At 46.5% G+C, this 19,522-nt stretch overlaps 1 protein-coding gene across 2 annotated transcripts in view; it reads right to left on the reverse strand.

Annotated features, from left to right (window-relative positions):
* The window catches only part of LOC137300128 (poly(U)-binding-splicing factor PUF60), an 84,630-nt gene that overhangs the window by 12,930 nt on the left and 52,178 nt on the right, over window positions 1–19,522 (reverse strand). For both annotated transcript variants that reach the window (XM_067969225.1, XM_067969220.1), the window contains one exon: window positions 6,280–6,470. In XM_067969225.1, coding sequence (XP_067825326.1) covers window positions 6,280–6,470 — 191 coding nt within the window. The remainder of the gene's footprint in view (window positions 1–6,279; window positions 6,471–19,522) is intronic.

Below are 19,522 nucleotides of genomic sequence, written 5' to 3' on the forward strand. Positions count from 1 at the left end.
CGTTTGCGGAAGAGAGTTCCAAACTTCTACCACCCTTTGTGTGTAGAAGTGTTTTCTAATCTCACTCCTGAAAGGTCTGGCGCTAATTTTTAGACTGTGCCCCCTACTCCTAGAATCCCCAACCAGCAGAAATAGTTTCTCTCTATCCACCCTATCTGTTCCCCTTAATATCTTATAAACTTCGATCAGATCACCCCTTAACCTTCGAAACTCTAGAGAATACAACCCTCATAACAACACTGTGTAAAAAAATGTTTCCTTATGTCGCCTCTGGCTCTTTTGCCGATCACCTTAAATCTGTGTCCTCTGGTTACCGACCCTTCTGCCACTGGAAACAGTTTCTCCTTATTTACTCTATCAAAACCCTTCATGATTTTGAACACCTCTATCATTTCTCCCCTTAACCTTCTCTGCTCTCAGGAGAACAATCCCAGCTTCTCCAGTCTCTCCACGTAACTGAAGTCCCTCATGCCTGGTACAGTAAATCTCTTCTGCACCCTCTCTAAGGCCTTGACATCCTTCCTAAAGTGTGGTGCCCAGAATTGGATAAAACACTTGGAAATATATCGCTGTTCCTTCATTGTCGCTGGGTCAAAATCCTGGAACTCCCTGCCTAACAGCACTGTGGGAGAACCGTCACCACACGGACTGCAGCGGTTCAAGGCGGCGGCTCACCACCACCTTCTCGAGGGCAATTAGGGATGGGCAATAAATGCTGGCCTCGCCAGCGACGCCCACATCCCGTGAACGAATAAAAAAAAACTCCAGCTGAGGTCTAACCAGTGTTTTATAAAGGTTTAGCATGACTATCTTGCTTTTGTACTCTATGCATCTATTAAGAAAGCCCAGAAGATCTCATAGAATCACAGAAAAATTGCGGCACAGAAGGAGGCCATTCGGCCCATCGTGTCCGTGCCGGCTGAAAATGAGCCACCCAGCCTAATCCCACTTTCCAGCACTTGGTCTGTAGGTCACGGCACTTCAGGTGCACATCCAGGTACTTTTTAAATGAGTTAAGGGTTTCTGCCTCTACCATCCTTTAAGGCAGTGAGTTCCAGACCCACTCCACCCTCTGGGTGAAATTTTTTTTCCTCAGCTCCCCTCTAATCCTTCTACCAATCACTTTCAATCTATTCCCCCTGTTCATTGACCTCTCCAACTTGGCCCCTCATAATTTTGCACAGCTCAGTTAAATCACCCCTCAGCCTCCTCTGTTTCAAAGAGAGCAGAAATCCCAGCCTATCCAATCTTCCTGTAACATGGTGACCAGAACTGTACACAGTATTGAACAGTGGGCAGCCTTTAATGAGGAGATACTTCGGGTACAATCGAGGTACATTCCCACGAGGGAGAAAGGTAGGGCAACTAAAGCCAGAGCTCCCTGATGACAAAAGAGATAGTGAGTTAAGATGAAACGGAAAAAAGGGGAAGTGAAAAAGGAAATAAGAGGGGCAAAGGGAGAGTATTGGAATAGACTGGCGGCCAACGTAAAAGGGAATCCAAAAGTCTTCTACAGGCTGGATTAGGGACCATAAAGGAGATCTACTCATGGAGGCAGAGGGGATGGTTGAGGTGCTAAATGAGTACTTTGCTTCTGTCTTTACCAAGGAAGAAGATGCTGCCATAGTCTCAGTGATGGAAGATATAGTGGAGATACTGGATGGGCTAAAAATTGATAGAGGTACTTGAAAGGCTAGCTGTACTCAAAGTAGATAAGTCACCTGGTCCGGATGGGATGTATCCTAGGTTGCTGTGGGAAGGGAGGAAATTACGGAGGTACTGGCCATAATCTTCCAGACATCCTTAGATACAGGGGTGGTGTCAGAGGACTGGAGAATTGCAAATGTTACACTCTTGTTCAAAAAAGGGTGGAAGGATAAACTGAGCAACTACAGGCCGGTCAGTTTAACCTCAGTGGTGGGGAAACTTTTGGAAATGATAATCCGGGACAGAATTAACAGTCACTTGGACGAGTGTGGATTGATTAGGGACAGCCAGCACAGATTTGTTAAAGGCAAATCGTGTTTAACTAACTTGGTAAGAGTTTTTTGACAAGGTAACAGAGAGGGTCGATGAGGGCAATGCAGTTGATGTGGTGTATATGGACTTTCAAAAGGCATTTGATAAACTGCCGTACGGTAGGCTTATCATCAAGATTGAAGCCCATGGAATAAAGGGGGCAGTAGCAATATGGATACAGAATTGGCTAGGTGACAGGAAAGAGAGTAGTGGTGAACGGTTGTTTTTCAGACTGGAGGGGGGTGTACAGTGGTGTTCCCCAGGGGTCGATGGTGGGACCACTGCTTTTCTTGATTTATATGAATGACTTTGACTTGGGTGTACAGGGCACAATTTCAATATTTGCAGATGAGACAAAACTTGGAAGTGTAGTGAACAGTGAGGAGGATAGTGATAGACTTCAAGAGGATATAGTAAGGCTGGTGGCATGGGCGGACACGTGGCAGATGAAATTTAACGCAGAAAAATGCGAAGTGATGGATTTCGGTAGGAAGAATGAGGAGAGGCAATACAAACTAGAGGACACAGCTCTAAAAGGGGTACAGTAACAGAGAGATCGGGGGTATATGTACACAAATCATTGAAGGTGGCAGGGCAGGTTGAGAAAGTGGTTAAAAAAGCATATGGGATCCTGGGCTTTACAAATTGAGGCAGAGAATACAAAAGTATGGAAGTCATGATGAACTTTTATAAAACACTGGTTCGGCCACAACTGGAGTATTGTGTCTAGTTCTCGGCACCGCACTTTAGGAAAGATGTGAAGGCCTTAGGAAGGGTGCAGAAGAGAGTTACTCGAATGATTCCAGGGATGAGGGACTTAAATTAAGTGGAGAGACTGGAGAAGCTGGGATTGTTCTCCTTGGAACAGAGAAGGTTGAGAGGAGATTTGATAAAGGTATTCAAAATTATGAAGGGTCCAGACAGAGTAGATAGAGAGAAACTGTTCCCATTGGTGGAAGGGTCAAGGACCAGAGGACGTAGATTTAAGGTGATTGGCAAAAGAACCAAAGGTGACATGAGGAAAAACTTTTTTACACAGCAAGTGGTTAGGATCTGGAAAGCACTGCCCGAGGGGGTGGTGGAGGCAGATTCAATCATGGCCTTCAAAAGGGAACTGGATAAGTACATGAAAGGAAAAAATTTGCAGGGCTACAGGGATAGGGTGGAGGAGTGGGACTAGCTGGATTGCTCTTGCATCGAGCCGGCACGGACTCAATGGGTCGAATGGCCTCCTTCCATGCTGTAATCTTTATGATTCTACTCAAGCTGTGGCCTAACTAGTGTTTTATACAGATCCAGCATAACCTCCCTGCTCTTATATTCTATGCCTCGGCTAATAAAGGAAAGTATTCCATATGCCGCCTTAAACACCTTATCTCCCTGTCCTGCTGCCTTTGGGCATCTGTGGATATGCACTCCAAGGTCCCTCACTTCCTCTACACCTCTCAGTATCCTCCCATTTATTGTGTATTCCCCTTGCCTTGTTTGACCTCCACAAATGCATTACCTCACACTTCTCCGGATTAAATTTCATTGGCCACTTTTCTGCCCACCTGACCAGTCCATTGATATCTTCCTGCAGCTTTCCTCCTCACTATCAACCACACGGCCAATTTTTGTATCATCTGCAAACTTCTTAAGCGTGCCCCCCACATTCAAGTCCAAATCATTAATGTATACCACAAAAAGCAAGGGACCCAGTACTGAGCCCTGCAGAACCCCACTGGAAAAAGCCTTCCAGTCAAAAAAAACACCCGTCAACCATTACCCTCTGCTTCCTGCCACTGAGCCAATTTTAGATCCAACTTGCCACTCTTCCATGGACCTTTTTAAATTTAAAGCAGCCTTCTCAACTTGTCCTGCCACCTTAAAAGATTTGTGTACATACACCCCCAGGTCTCTGTGTTCCTGTACCCCATTCAAAATGATACCATTTAGTTTTTATTTCCTCTCCTCAGTCTTCCTACTAAAATGCATCACTTCACACTTCTCTGCGTTAAATTTCATCTGCCATGTGTCTGCCCATTTCAACGGTCTGTCTATGTCCTTCTGAAGTCTTACTATCCTCCTCATTGTTTACTACATTGCCAAATCTCATGTCATCTGCAAACTGTGAAATTATACCCAAGTCCAGGTCATTAATATATATCAAAAAGAAGTGGTCCAAATACTGACCCCTGGGGAACACCACTGTATACTTTCCACCAGTATGAAATACAACCGTTCACCACTACTCTCTTTATCTCCCAGCCAATTTTGTATCCACGCTGCCACTGTCCCTTTAATCCCATAGGCTTTAATTTTACTAAGTCTATTATGTGATACTTTATCAAATGCCTTTTGAAAGTCCATATACATATCAGCTGCACTACCCTCATCAACCCTCTCCATTACTTCAAAGAACTCAATCAAGTTAGACAAACACGATTTTCTTTTAACAAATCCATGCTGATCTATCCTCAAGGGATATGGGGATGGCGCAGAAAATGGCGTTGAGGTAGAAGATCAGCCATGATCTTGTTGAATGGCGGAGCAGGCTCGAGGGGCCGAATGGCCTACTCCTGCTATTTCTTATGTTCTGACTTTCATTTATTAGCCCTTACTTTTCCAAATGCCAATTAATTTTGTCCCTGATTATTGCGTGTCAAAGTTTCCCCACCATCATTAGGCTGACTGGCCTGAAGTTGCCAGGTTTATCCCTCTCCCCTTTTTGAACAGGGATGTAACATTTGCAATCCTCCAGTCCTCTGGCACTGCCCCCATATCTAAGGAGGATTGGAAGATTGTGACCAGAGCCTCAGCAATTTCCACCCTTACTTCCCTCAATAACCTAGGATGCATCCCATCCGGACCGGGTGACTTTTCTACATTGAGTATTGTCAATCTTTTAAGTACCTCCTCTTTGTCCATTTTTATCCTATCCAATATCGCTACTTCCTCCTCCTTTACACCAATGGCAGCATCCTCTTCTCTAGTGAAGACCGATGCAAAGTAACCTCTTACCTCAGCCATACCCTCTGCCTCCACAAGATGATCTTTTTTGTCCCTAATCGGCCCCACCTTTCCTGACTACCCTTTTACTATTTGTCATAGAACCGTAGAAAAGATACAGCACAGACGGGGGCCATTCGGCCCATCGTGTTTGCGCCGGCTCGAAGAACAACCAGGTGCCCATTCTAATCCCACCTTCCAGAACCCGGTCCGTAGCCCTGCAGCTTACAGCACTTTAGGTGCAGGTCCAGGTACTTTTTAAAAGAGTTGAGGGTCCCTGCCTCCACCACCAATTCGGGCAGCGAATTCCATACACCCACCACCCTCTGGGTAAAAATGTTTTTCCTCATGTCCCCTCTAATCCTTCCGCCAATCAGCTTAAATCCATGTCCTCTAGTTCTTGAACTCTCCGCTAGGGGAAACAGGTACTATCTTGGCCCCTCATAATTTTGTACACCTCAATCAAGTCTCCCCGTCGAGTTACATCGAAACTACAGCACAGAAACAGGCCATTCAGCTCATCTGGTCTATGCCAGTGTTTATGCTCCACAAAAGCCTCCGCCCCTCCCTACTTTATCTAACCCTTGCAAGATACCCTTCTATTCCTTCCTCCCTCCTGTGTTTATCTAGCTTCCCCTTTAAATGCATCTATGCTATTTGTCTCAACTACTCCTTGTGGTAGCAAGTTCTACATTCTCACCACTCTTGGGGTAAAGAAGTTTCTCTTGAATTCCCTATTGGATTTATTAGCAACTATTTTATGTTTATGACCCCTAGTTTTGGACTCCCCCACAAGTGGAAATATTTTCTCTACGTCTACCCTATCATTATTTTAAAGACCATCAGGTCACCCCTCAGCCTTCTCTTTTCTAGAGAAAAAGCCCCAAGCTGCTCAATCTTTCCTGGTAAGTACATCCTCTCAGTTCTGGTATCATCCCTGTAAATCTTTTTTGTACCTTCTCCAATTGCTTACAAAACCAGCAACCTCGCAAAGCTTTCCAGAAAGAGATGGGAATTCTCAGTTGATGTTCTCTGGTTGGTTGTTCAGACATGGGGAGAGAAATGGCAACCTGTTCTCATCCATTGATCCCACATGTTCCTTCCACAGGGGCTGGTGAATCTGCCCTCCCGAGCACAAATACCCTTTCCACTGGCCTCAGTACAGACCAAGTATGGTATCTGGGACCTTGCTGGTGGCAGGCCTTGGGTTCGCACCAGACGATGCCACAGGGAGCTGGCATACTACGATTAAAACTGCCCAGTACCCACCTGAGCCGTGATCTTGGCTGTTGCAGCAGCCGCTGCCACCGCTGCTGCGGGAGGTAATCCACCGGGTGCTGCAGGGGTCATCAATGGCATCGGAGGGGTCACTGCCTTCCCAACACGGAGGAACTGGCCACCGAGGTCGAAGAGGTTCATGGACGACACTGCATCCTGCGAGGACTGGGCCTTCTCATACTCTGCACAAAGGCAACAGGTTCCGTGTTCACTCAAACGAGCAGGGCCACAGGCACAGCACTGGGACTCAAACAGCAGCATTCTTACATAGCACGACCCACACGGCACCTGACTGGCACTCAGCTTTCTTAGGCACAAAGTACAATCCCTCTCTGTGCACCTAACACATCATTAGTGGCAACCCCCAACCAACCAGATACACAGCCTCCCCCTACCCCCACAACAAAATCAGGACACAGCGCCCCCGTTCCCCCACCCCTGGTCAGGGACACAGCGCCCCCCTCCCCCCAACACAGAGCCAAAGTCTTATTTTCCCACCCCCTTCCTATTCCTCCCTCGAAGCACTGACCTGGACACTGCTGGCCTTTCACCTACATGAGTTTGGACAGTGAGTGTCGGATCACGAAGACCAGCCATATCCTCACACACCCACTGTGCAGCAGGGCTGGCTGATTGTTCCTTCCCGAACTCAGCTAAAGAGAGGCGGATCATATTTCCTCCCCAGCCAAGACTGATCCCTATCTGCACTGCTCACCAACCGTGCAATTACCCACTCACCCATCACAACACTTTCGATCAATCTCAGGCAGGGTATCTTACCTTTTCCCCATTTCTCTGTTGCCGTTTCTCTCTGCCATCTCCAAGACTCGTCTCAACACCGTTCAGAAAGTGCGGAGTTTCGTTACCCAGACTGGCCAGAACCGGCTTTGGGCTGCAGGCATTTTTAAACATAGATGGCCTTGTGCGGACTTTGGGCAGACTTGGTGAGTGAGTCCAATAATTCAGCAAGCGCAGAGACTAAGTGAGCCAGAAGGAAACACAGCAGCAACTTTTTGTCACTGTGCCTCCGTGTCCAGCGATGAGTGGAGGTTTGCCAGCCAGCTCGCAGTAACACGTCGACATGAGTGAAATCCAAGCCAAGGGATGAGAAAGCATTCCATCTGCCTACTTGACTGATGGTCACATATTCCTCAACTCATCAAAACCAAGTTGTTCAGTGACGAGTGTCATGTCACCTGTAACAGGCAGCCCACGTTGTGGGTAATTAACTGCAGCTGCCCGATCATAGTATCAGAGTCCAGAGTATCTTTACACCCGTACAAAGGACAGGCACTATCAAGTTTAAACCCTCTGTCTGTACGAGGCTGGCTCTAGGACTGCTTTAGAGTTTAAACCCTCAGTCTGTATGCATGACAGTCCCTTGGGTTTTAAGTGTATTGTCCATCTGCTATTTTAGACGGATTTAATTTAACTCAATGGCACATTTTTAGCTGTTGAAACAGTGGTGAAAATCAAAGGTGCAATCTTCACAAAAAATGCTTTACAGAGGGGACGTTACAAAATGCACACAAACATACACCTCAGTGTGTAAACCAAACGATTTGCCCAAACCACCTGCACACCCCAGTGTGTAAGCCAATGGATTTGCACCAAACCCAGTTTGAGGTTCTATTACAACCACAATTATCTTCCAGGGCGAGCACAGGGAGGGCTTTTAAAAAAAAATCAAACGGTCCTTTCACCTTTGGAACCAGAGTTCAAATTCAGCTCAGACGAATGGGATGAAAATCTCCTCTCCCCGACTGCCACTTAGGGTCCCAGGTGAAATGGGTGTGGCCGGACTAAAATCAGTTCCCAGTCAACAAGAATCCACAGCACAAAGTGGCCTTTAATTTGGCATTAAGTAGGCAATCTCACTGCGTTAACATGCCCACTGTGTGAAAGAGGAAGTTATTGATCCAGTGTATTAGGGGGCAGTCAAATCCAAAACGTTCAGTCATTGTAGGGGGACTTAACCTCATATCCCAACCTGCACAATTTAAATACCAGATTTTATATAAAATGAACTCCTTAGCACGATCATCCTTCACCCTGAGACGTGCTGAATCATAAGATGCTGTGTGAATGTAGGATCTATCAAATCACAGTAACATCCCACAGCACTCCCCGAACAATTAATTGCTTGTTGCAGTTATTACTCGTTACCAGACCACGACCCCACCCTCAGCACCATCCAGGTTCACCTTAAGGGAGGCTAAATAATACCAGGCAAGAATGGGTTAAACATCAAATTGGGAGGAAAAAGCAAAAGGTAGTTTGGGAGACGAAGCTTACTGTGTTTTAACCGTAACACAAGTGGAATTAGTGCAGTGTAACTATGTTAACTCCAACTAAATATTGGGAAGACTGAAGCCAATGTCTTCGGTCTTCACCACAAACTCCGTTCCCTAGGCCACCGACTCCATCCCTCTCCCCAGCCACAGTATGAAGCTGAACCAGACCGTCCGTAACCTTGGCCTCCTATTTGACCCTAAGATGAGCTTCCGGCCACATGTCTGCTCCATCACCAAGACCGCCTACTTGCATCTCTGTAACATCGCCCGTCTCCAGCCCTGCCTCAGCTCATCTGCTGCTGAAACCCTCATCCGTGCCTTTGTTGCCTCTAGACTGGACTATTCCAATGCTCTCCTGGCCGGCCTCCCATCTTCCACCCTCCATAAACTTGAGCTCATCCAAAACTCTGCTGCCCGTATCCTAACTTGCACCAAGTCCTGTTCTCCCATCACCTGTGCTCGCTGACCTACATTGGCTCCTGGTGCAGCAACACCGATTTTAAAATTCTCAACCTTGTTTTGAAATCCTTCCATGGCCTCGTCCCTCCCTGTCTCTGTGACCTCCTCCAGCCCGACAACCCTCCGAGATCTCTGTGCTCCTCCAATTCTAGTCTCTTGCAAATTCCCAATTTTAATCGCTCCACCAATGGCGGCCGTGCCTTCAGCTGCCTGGGCCCTAAGCTCTGGAATTCCCTCCCTAAACCTCTCTCCCCTCTACGACGCTCCTTAAAACCTAAGCTTTTGGTCACCTGTCCTATGTGGCTGGGAGACAAAATTTGTTGATAATCACTCCTGTGAAGCACCTTGGGACGTTTTACTACGTTAACGGCGCAAAATAAATGCAAGTTGTTGTTAAGGGCAACAGAAGTGTAAATAGTAGGCTTAAATCTGTAAATGCTAACACAAGTGGAATTAGTTCGGTGTAACTATGTTAAAGGTGACGAGTTGAATTAGTATGATGTAACTATGTTAAGGGTAACATGAGTGGAAATAGTACAGTGTAACTGTGTTAAAAGGTAGCACAAGTGGAAATAGTACAGTGTAACTATGTTAAGTGTAACTGTTAAGGGTAACAAGCTGAATATAGGGAGTTAGGAAATCAATTAAAAAGCAGGACCTCTAAGGTAGTAATCTCAGGATTACTCCCAGTGCTAGCGAGAGCAGAAATAGGAGAATAGACCAGATGAGTCCATGGCTTGAGAGATGGTGTAGGAGGGAGGGGTTTAAATTCCTGAGGCATTGAGACAGATTCTGGGAAAGGCGGAACCTGTACAAGCTGGACGGGTTGCACCCAAGCAGAACCGGGACCAATATCCTCGCGGGGGCATTTGTTGTTCTGTTGGGGAGGGTTTAAACTAGTATGGCAGGGGGATGGGAACCAAAGGGCAGGTACAGATAGGACAAATTCAGACCAGGAAACGGGAAGTAGAAAAGCAGTTACTGACGTAGTTAGCGACTCAAAGGCAAAAGAAGCAACGGTTAAATAGTGTTCAGCACAGGAATTTGGTGGGGTTATAGGGTATATACTTCAATGCAAGGAGTATTACAAACAGAGCAGATAAGCTAAGGGCACAGATAGACACATGGCAGCATGTTATCATTTCTATAACAGAAACCTGACTTAAAGAGGGGGATAATTGGTAGCTCAATATCCCTGGATATAGAGTTTTCAGGAAGGATAGAGTGGGTGATAAAAAAAGGAGTGGGGGGGGGGGTAGCATTATTGTTTAAAGAATCAATTACAGTTGTGAGAAGGGATGATATGCTAAATGGATCATCAATCGAGGCCATATGGGTTGAGCTAAGAAATAAAAAAGGGGCAGTCACACTACCAGGGGTGTACTATAGACCCCCGAATAGCGAAAGGAAGATAGAAGAACAAATATGTAGGCAAATTTCTGAGTGCAAAAATAAGAGGGCAATAATAGTAGGGGACTTCAACTACCCTAACATCAACTGGGATTGAATCAGTGTGAGGGGCACAGAGGACGCAAAATTCTTGATCGGCGTCCAGGAGAACTTTTTTAGCCAGTACGTGACAAGCCCAACAAGAGGGGATGCAATTCTCGATTTCGTCCTGGGAAATGAAAATGGGTAAGTGGGTGAAGTGACAGTGGGTGACCATATTGGGGATAGTGACCTCAATTCAGTTAGTTCTGGCATTATTACGGAAAAGGAGAGTTAAATCAGGAGTAAACGTTTTAAATTGGGGGAAGGCAAATTTTACAGAACTAAGAGGTGATTTGGCAGAAGTGGACTGGACACAACTACTTGAGGAGAAATCAGTGGCAAGCCAGTGGGAGGCACTAAAAAATGAAATTCTACAGGTACAATGCAGACACGTCCCCTCAAAGAAAAAGGGTGGCACTGCCAAATCTAGAGCCCCCTGGTTGTCTAGAAGTATACGGGGCAAGATAAAGCAGAAAAAGAAAGCTTATGACTGTCACAGAAAACTAAATACTGCAGAAAGCCTAGGAGTATAGAAAGTACAGGGATGACGTAAAAAAAGGAAATAAGGAAAGCAAAGAGAGGGCATGAAAATATATTAGCTAGTAAGATTAAAGAAAACCCAAAGATGTTTTATTAGTACATTAAGAACAAGAGCATAGCTGAGGAAAAGGTGGGGCCTATCAGGGATGAGAAGGGTAACTTGTGTGTAGAAGCAGAGGATGTGGGTAGGGTTTTAAATGAATATTTTGTCTCCGTATTCACAAAGGAAAGGGATGATCAGGAGGTAGTAGCTAAAGAGGAGGTGTGAAATATTGGACAAAGTAAACATTACGAGAGAGGAAGTACTAGAGGGATTGGAACCCTTGAAAGTTGTCACCAGGGCCGGATGGATTGTTTCCTAGACTATTGAAGGAAGCCAGGGAGGAAATAGCGGATGCTCGGAGGATCATTTTCCAATCCTCACTAGATACAGGGGAGGTACGGGAGGACTGGAAGACTGCAAACGTAGTACCATTGTTTAAAAAGGGTACGAGGGAAAGGCCGATCAATTATAGGCCGGTCAGTCTTACCTCGGTGATGGGCAAACTATTAGAATCAATACTGAGAGATAGGATAAACTGTCACTTGGAAAGGCATGGTTTAATCAGGGATAGTCAGCATGGATTTGTTCAGGGAAGGTTATGCCTTACAAATCCGATTGAATTCTTTGAGGAATTGACAAGGAGGAGGGTAGTGTAGTGGATGTTGTCTACATGGATTTTAGTAAGGTATTTGACAAGGTCCCACATGGCAGACTGGTCAGAAAGGTAAAAGCCCATGGGATACAGGGAAATGTGGCGAATTGGATCCAAAATTGGCTCAGTAACAGGAAACAAAGGGTAAAAGTCGATGGATGTCTTTGCGAATGGAAATCCGTTTCCAGTGGTGTGCCACAGGACTCAGTGTTGGGTCCCTTGCTGTTTGTGGTATATATTAATGATTTGGACTTGAATGTAGGGGGCATGATTGGCAAATTTTCAGACCACACAAAAATTGGCCGTGTAGTTGATAGTGAAGAGGATAGCTGTAGACTCCAAGAAGATATCAATGGGTTGGTGGAGTGGGCGGAAAAGTGGCAAATGGGGTTCAACCCGGAGAAGTGTGAGGTAATGCACTTAGTGAGGGCAAACAGTAAAAGGGAATACGCAGTAAATGGGAATATATTGAGAGGGGTAGAGGAAGTGAGAGACCTTGGAGTGCATGTGCACAGGTCCCTGAAGGTCGCAGTACAGGTAGATAAGGTTGTGAAGAAGGAATACGGAATGCTCTCCGTTATTAGCCGAGGTATAGAATACAAAAGCAGGGATGTAATGATGGAACTGTATAAAACACTGGTAAGGCCACAGCTGGAGTATTGTACACAGTTCTGGTCACCACATTACAGGAAGGACGTAATTGCTCTGGAGAGAGTGCAGAGAAGATTTACAAGAATGTTGCCAGGGCTTGAAAATTACAGCTACGAGGAGAGATTGGATAGGCTGGGGTTGTTTTCCTTCGAGCAGAGAAGGCTGAGGGGAGACTTGATTGAGGTGCACAAAATTATGAGGGGCCTAGATAGAGTAGCCAGGAAGTACCTGTTTCCCCTAGCAGAGAGTTCAAGAACTAGAGGACATAGATTTAAGCTGATTGGCGGAAGGATTAGAGGAGACATGAGGAAAAACTTTTTTACCCAGAGGGTGGTGGGTGTATGGAATTCACTGCCCGAATTGGTGGTAGAGGCAGGGGCCCTCAACTCTTTAAAAAGTACCTGGACCTAAAGTGCTGTAAGCTGCAGGGCTACGGACCAGGTGCTGGAAGGTGGGGTTGGAATGGGCACCTGGCTGTTCTTCAGGGCGGCGCAAACACGATGGGCCGAATGGCCCCCTTCTGTGCTGTATCTTGTTTTTGGTTCTATGTGGAAATAGTACGGTGTAACTGTGTTAAGGGTAACGCAAGTGGAAATAGTACGGTGTAACTGTGTTAAGGGTGATACAATTGTTAGAACTTATTTCCCAACCCCAGCTGCCCTGAGGGTATTAAGATTCAGCCACGTAACGAGGGCCTGCAGTCACTTTATAAGACAGATTTCTTTCCCGGAAGGACTGTAGTGAGCCAGTTGGGTTTTTAATCATAGAATCATAGAGAATCATAGAAGATTACAACATGGAAACAGGCCCTTCGGCCCAACATGTCCATGTCGCCCAGTTTATACCACTAAGCTAGTCCCAATTGCCTGCACTTCGCCCATATCCCTCTATACCCATCTTACCCATGTAACTGTCCAAATGCTTTTCAAAAGACAAAATTGTACCCGCCTCTACTACTGCCTCTGGCAGCTCGTTCCAGACACTCACCACCCTTTGAGTGAAAAAATTGCCCCTCTGGACCCTTTTGTATCTCTCCCCTCTCACCTTAAATCTATGCCCCCTCGTTATAGACTCCCCTACCTTTGGGAAAAGATTTTGACTATCTACCTTATCTATGCCCCTCATTATTTTATAGACTTCCATAAGATCACCCCTTAACCTCCTACTCTCCAGGGAAAAAAGTCTCAGTCTATCTAACCTCTCCCTATAAGTCAAACCATCAAGTCCCGGTAGCATCCTAGTAAATCTTTTCTGCACTCTTTCTAGTTTAATAATATCCATTCTATAATAGGGTGACCAGAACTGTACACAGTATTCCAAGTGTGGCCTTACTAATGTTTTGTACAACTTCAACAAGACATCCCAACTCCTGTATTCAATGTTCTGACCAATGAAACCAAGCATGCCAAATGCCTTCTTCACCACCCTATCCACCTGTGACTCCACTTTCAAGGAGCTATGAACCTGTACTCCTAGATCTCTTTGTTCTATAACTCTCCCCAACGCCCTACCATTAACGGAGTAGGTCCTAGCCCGATTCGATCTACCAAAATGCATCACCTCACATTTATCTAAATTAAACTCCATCTGCCATTCATCGGCCCACTGGCCCAATTTATCAAGATCCCGTTGCAATCCTAGATAACCTTCTTCACTGTCCACAATGCCACCAATCTTGGTGTCATCTGCAAACTTACTAACCATGCCTCCTAAATTCTCATCCAAATCATTAATATAAATAACAAATAACAGCAGACCCAGCACCGATCCCTGAGGCACACCGCTGGTCACAGGCCTCCAGTCTGAAAAACAACCCTCGACAACCTCCCTCTGTCTTCTGTCGTTTATTCCTAGCGCTCGCTCACAAATAGTCAGACTCCTTGAGTTTAATTTTCCAACATGATGCATCTGAACACGACCTCTGGGTTGCTACTCCAGCACCAGAACCACTACCCTACCAACCCCATTCAAATCAACAGTGCAATTACATGGGCAAATATTATATATTTATAACTTACTACCATCTTGGATAATTTTGGATTGAAAGGCTAAGACCTCTAAGTAAAATTGTCCTGCTTTCCATTCTTGGATAGAATGTGGGTCTACACCTGCCATCCTCCGACCCCAGTGGCCTTGTGCAGGGGTCAGACTATCCTATGAGTGCACACTATTAGAAACACAAATCATCAGTCTTACCTCTCTTTTTCTCACCTTTGTTCAACCATTACCTTGCTCACTCACTCCTCTCCACGGGATGAGCTCCATGTTTGTTTCTTCCTGGGTCCTCCCTGCACTGTGCCCTCCTCACTCCAACAGCATCCTACGCACTCCGCACTCTTCGAGAGGCACTTGGTAAAGAAACGGGGCTTGCAGTCGTTTCAGCTCCAACTTGAAGCATCTGCCTCTGCAGCAGTTATCAAGCAGTCAAGAGCTGCTGGAATGGTAGCTGGCATTGCATTGAGGTGAGGCCAACAGGTTGCTGAAGGAGGTGAAACACAACGGTGGCTGCGCTCATCCACAAGGGCTCCCAATGACAACGATCCAATAGGCTGAAGTCTGTCACCATTCTTGGTTAAAAGGGTTCCTCTGGATCAGTGGCAATCCGTGAGGATATCCTGGGCGACCTGCGTTAGAGCCAGGGAATGTGGAGGCTAGGAGTATCAGCAGTGTGTGCTGCGCAGATAGCAAGCCGACCCAGTTCACTGGGAGGAGGCAGGCTGCAATGCCTAACTAACTAGTGGGCAGTAGGACACCTGGTTTCTAGAGGTTGTTGCCATCAGTGCCAAGTACTGGTAGCCGCCCCGCGAGGTTGGGGATTTGGGATTCTATTTGAGGCACAGATACCCTCTGTTCCACAGTGCAATTGGGATTTTGAAGAATTGAGGGCGATCCTAGCCAGACCACAATCTACAGTGAAATCTTGCCAGTCGGGTCACCATGGAATAGGCTGCACCCTGTAGGACAGGGTGTGGTGCAGACCGCGGAACGCTGCAAGGCTCAGCAAATCTCACTTCTGACCATCATAAGGTTGCATATCTGGCGCCTCGTGTGGCCCTACAGAGGCTGAACGCTAAGGTCGTGGATGGTCTGATCCCGCACTTCACTCAGAATAACTCCTCCAGCTCCAAGATCTGCATACGGATAAATGAGGGAGCTCACTGAACCCATCTCACTCAAGAATCTTAGGTCAGCATTGTAAGGGCTGCCCTTGGAGTGCCTCTTCCAGGCATTTCTGAAAGAACTGGGCACTTATTTTCTCAGACTGGCTGGGGAATTGGTGCACTGTACTCACCACCTTGAGCCATGGGCTAACTAGCATATGTAGTGGGTGTTCCCAAGTGCTGTATTGTGGGTCTGCAAGGCCCAATGAGTGACTTGAAGATATAGGGGCCACCTGTTCCAATTGATTCACTCACATCAATACTCGGGAGCTGAGATGAGTGGCAACTTCAACTTGAATTCACTTCTTCAGTGTCACAGTGGGAAGACTGAAGGGCACGCTGGTCTTTCTCCACTGACAAACAAAGTCCAGCTCCAGGCTAAGCTCGTGCTGCTTTAAGACGGTGGTCCAAACCATTCTCCCTCATAGTTCACAACTCCTAGGCATGTAACAAAACGGCCTGCTTCAGCCCACAAGATTCAGGACCAAGTTGCGACAAAAAGGGGGAAGAACTACATGGAGAGAAGGCTCCAACATCCAAGAAGGCAGGGTCAGCCTCACATCAGGCATACACCTTTGCCAAAACTCTTAGATGAGGACCCAGATTAAGGGATATACACAGGTGGTGAATATGTGGAACAGCCAACCGAGGAAGGCAGTGCAAGCAGAGGATTTAATAAATTTAAAGAGGGACATGAATACATTTTTGTCAAATAGGGTGTGAGGTATCAAGAGGATGGAAAGCCTTTAACCACTGGACTGGCACAATAGATGGAAAATCTTTTCCATATCTGTATAGTCCAATGGAGGGAGGGGCGACTGATGAACTACGTCCAATGATGCGCCATGGTCTCCGGGAGCTCGATTGATTGGTTGGTTTAGTGAGTCAGGAAGGAATATCCATGAGCTTTACCAATATTTCTTCGGCTTTCCCAGGAATCAGCATTATGAACAATTGGAGGGGGAGCCCGGCTGATAAATGGAACACTGATGGGCCCAAGGGCCCCTTCTCTTCCTATGTCCATACAAGCAGTTGGTGACAATTAAGTCTGGCACAGGGCCTTGAACTTGTAGAATATCAAGGCAGTTGGTTATGTTGCAATCTATCCTGAGCAAGTCCCATCACTGCGCTGAAGGCAGATGTGCGTCGTAAAACTGATGAAGAAACGGAGAGGCTTAGGTTGACAATTGCTGGACAGCATTACTTGTAGGACAGGATTGAAAACACAAACTTGTATATCCAGGATTGAGTGCTTACCTTTATTGGGTTATAGAGGCTGGTGGAACCACTGCTCGATAGGGTAGCATAGTAGCAAGTGCACTCATGTTTTATGATGAGTTGTGCTGCTCACCATGCTACTCAATCATGGGACCTACTATCCAATGAGCAAAGGCTCAACCCAGTCATCCAATAACCAGTGACCACACTCCTTCCCGGGAGCAGATAAAGAACAGGATCTCTCTCACCCTCGACGGCACACTGGCACTGGAGATTGGCAGAGTCCATCTTCTGTGGCAGACCCAGTAACCCAAAGCTTGAACCACTAGTCCACGGCACCCACGAGTAATGTTACTGATTGAGCCAGTGTGGCTAGCCATTGGTGGGACCTGAAGGCCCAATTCTTCCCACGTGGCTCTGGATAAGCCTATAAGACAATGATGGGCCTAGCTGGGCAAGCAGCAAGAAGCTTACTGGTGCTTTGTGCTGCTAAAGGGATTCTTAGCTAGTTACCTACACACAACAGGGAAGGATCCTTGTGGCATCAGCAACAGAGAGTGTCACTATAGGGAGAGATTGCGCATTATATGGATTTGTAATTAGTTTGGTTTGGAGGTTCCCAAGCATGGTTAAGAGATAATCAAGACGACCAAAAGGCACAAAAACTGAAATGTGCAACTAAAACGACACCCAACTCAATGCATTTAATCAGACTACAAGCAAAAACCTGTACAGTAGAGTCAGGGAAAAGCTGCTTTGCATAACTGCATTGCTTGCCTATCTAGTCAGCCAATGCTGCCTGGCTTTCCCACTCTGTTGACACTGGATTCCTACATTGCAAAGAGCACCATTTCAAGTTCACTCTTGGTGGATCATAAAAGACGACCTTTTGTAATTCCATCTACCCCTATAGAATAAAAAAAACACAATGTCCAGTTAGACCACTTGTCCAAAATGGTCAAATCACTCTCCAAGGATTCTACTTCATCAGTGCTGTAAATCAGCCATACAGCAAAGTGCCATGCACTTCACAACACCAAAGTACCCAAGAGCAATTTGTAACTAGACATCAGCAGTTATAGCTTACTCCTCCAATTATATACCAGCACAATGTGCAGCGGTCACCATTTTACACTGGTTACCCCCAATTCTTGTCCCAAACCAAAATTCAAACTACTAGCCCACATACCATCAACCCACCGTTCCTGTATCCGATCAACTACACAAATGGATGATTCACCTCCGCAATACCTACCCCATCATCCAACACACTGTACCCCCACACAACCCCGTCACCCAAAAACACACTGTACCCCCACACAACCCCGTCACCCAAAAACACACTGTACCCCCACACACAACCCCGTCACCCAAAAACACACTGTACCCCCACACAACACCGTCACCCAAAAACACACTGTACCCCCACACAACCCCGTCACCCAAAAACACACTGTACCCCGTCACCCAAAAACACACTGTACCCCCACACAACCCCGTCACCCAAAAACACACTGTACCCCCACACAACCCCATCATCCAAAAACACACTGTACCCCCACACAACTCCGTCACCCAAAAACACACTGTACCTCCACACAACCCCGTCACCCAAAAACACACTGTACCCCCACACAACCCCGTCACCCAAAAACACACTCTATCCCCACACAACCCCGTCACCCAAAAACACACTGTACCCCCACACAACCCCATCATCCAAAAACACACTGTACCCCCACACAACTCCGTCACCCAAAAACACACTGTACCCCCACACAACCCCGTCACCCAAAAACACACTCTATCCCCACACAACCCCATCACCCAAAAACACACTGTACCCCCACACAACCCCATCATCCAAAAACACACTGTACCCCCACACAACCCCGTCACCCAAAAACACACTGTACCCCCACACAACCCCGTCACCCAAAAACACTGTACCCCCACACAAACCCGTCATCCAAAAACACACTGTACCCCCACACACAACCCCGTCACCCAAAAACACACTGTACCCCCACACACAACCCCGTCACCCAAAAACACACTGTACCCCCACACAACCCCGTCACCCAAAAACACACTGTACCCCCACACAACCCCGTCACCCAAAAACAAACTGTACCCTCGCACTACCCACATCACCCAAAAACACACTGTACCCCCAAACAACCCCGTCACCCAAAATCAAACTGTACCCCCACACAACCCCGTCACCCAAAAACAAACTGTACCCCCACACAACCCCGTCACCCAAAAACAAACAGTACCCCCACACAACCCCGTCACCCAAAAACACACTGTACCCTCGCACTACATCACCCAAAAACACACTGTATCCTCGCACTACTGTTATTCACATTCAACACATCAACTCATTGCAAAAATAAAATTAGCCCAACCTAACGGCCCAGTCTCAGATTTTTCGAAGTGCTTTTTCTCTACAAATAGTGTACATCACTAATCTGGTAGATTCACGTGTTCTTTAAATAGATCTAATTGTCTGGCAGATAAACATGCTGGAAGAGTTAGCATAGTAGTCATCAAGATGCCTGTACCAACCATCAGTCCATTGAGGTCTAATGACCTGCCATAGTGCCCACTCTTCCAATGCACTAATACTGCACTCGGCTGCACAGCCAGACTGCAAACCCATTCTGGTTTCAGATTTTGCTTTTCCTTCTACTTAGAATTGCTAGACAATAGAAGATCACGG

Source organism: Heptranchias perlo, chromosome 2, assembly GCF_035084215.1.
Source record: "Heptranchias perlo isolate sHepPer1 chromosome 2, sHepPer1.hap1, whole genome shotgun sequence".
Classification (NCBI taxonomy): Eukaryota; Metazoa; Chordata; class Chondrichthyes; order Hexanchiformes; family Hexanchidae; genus Heptranchias; species Heptranchias perlo.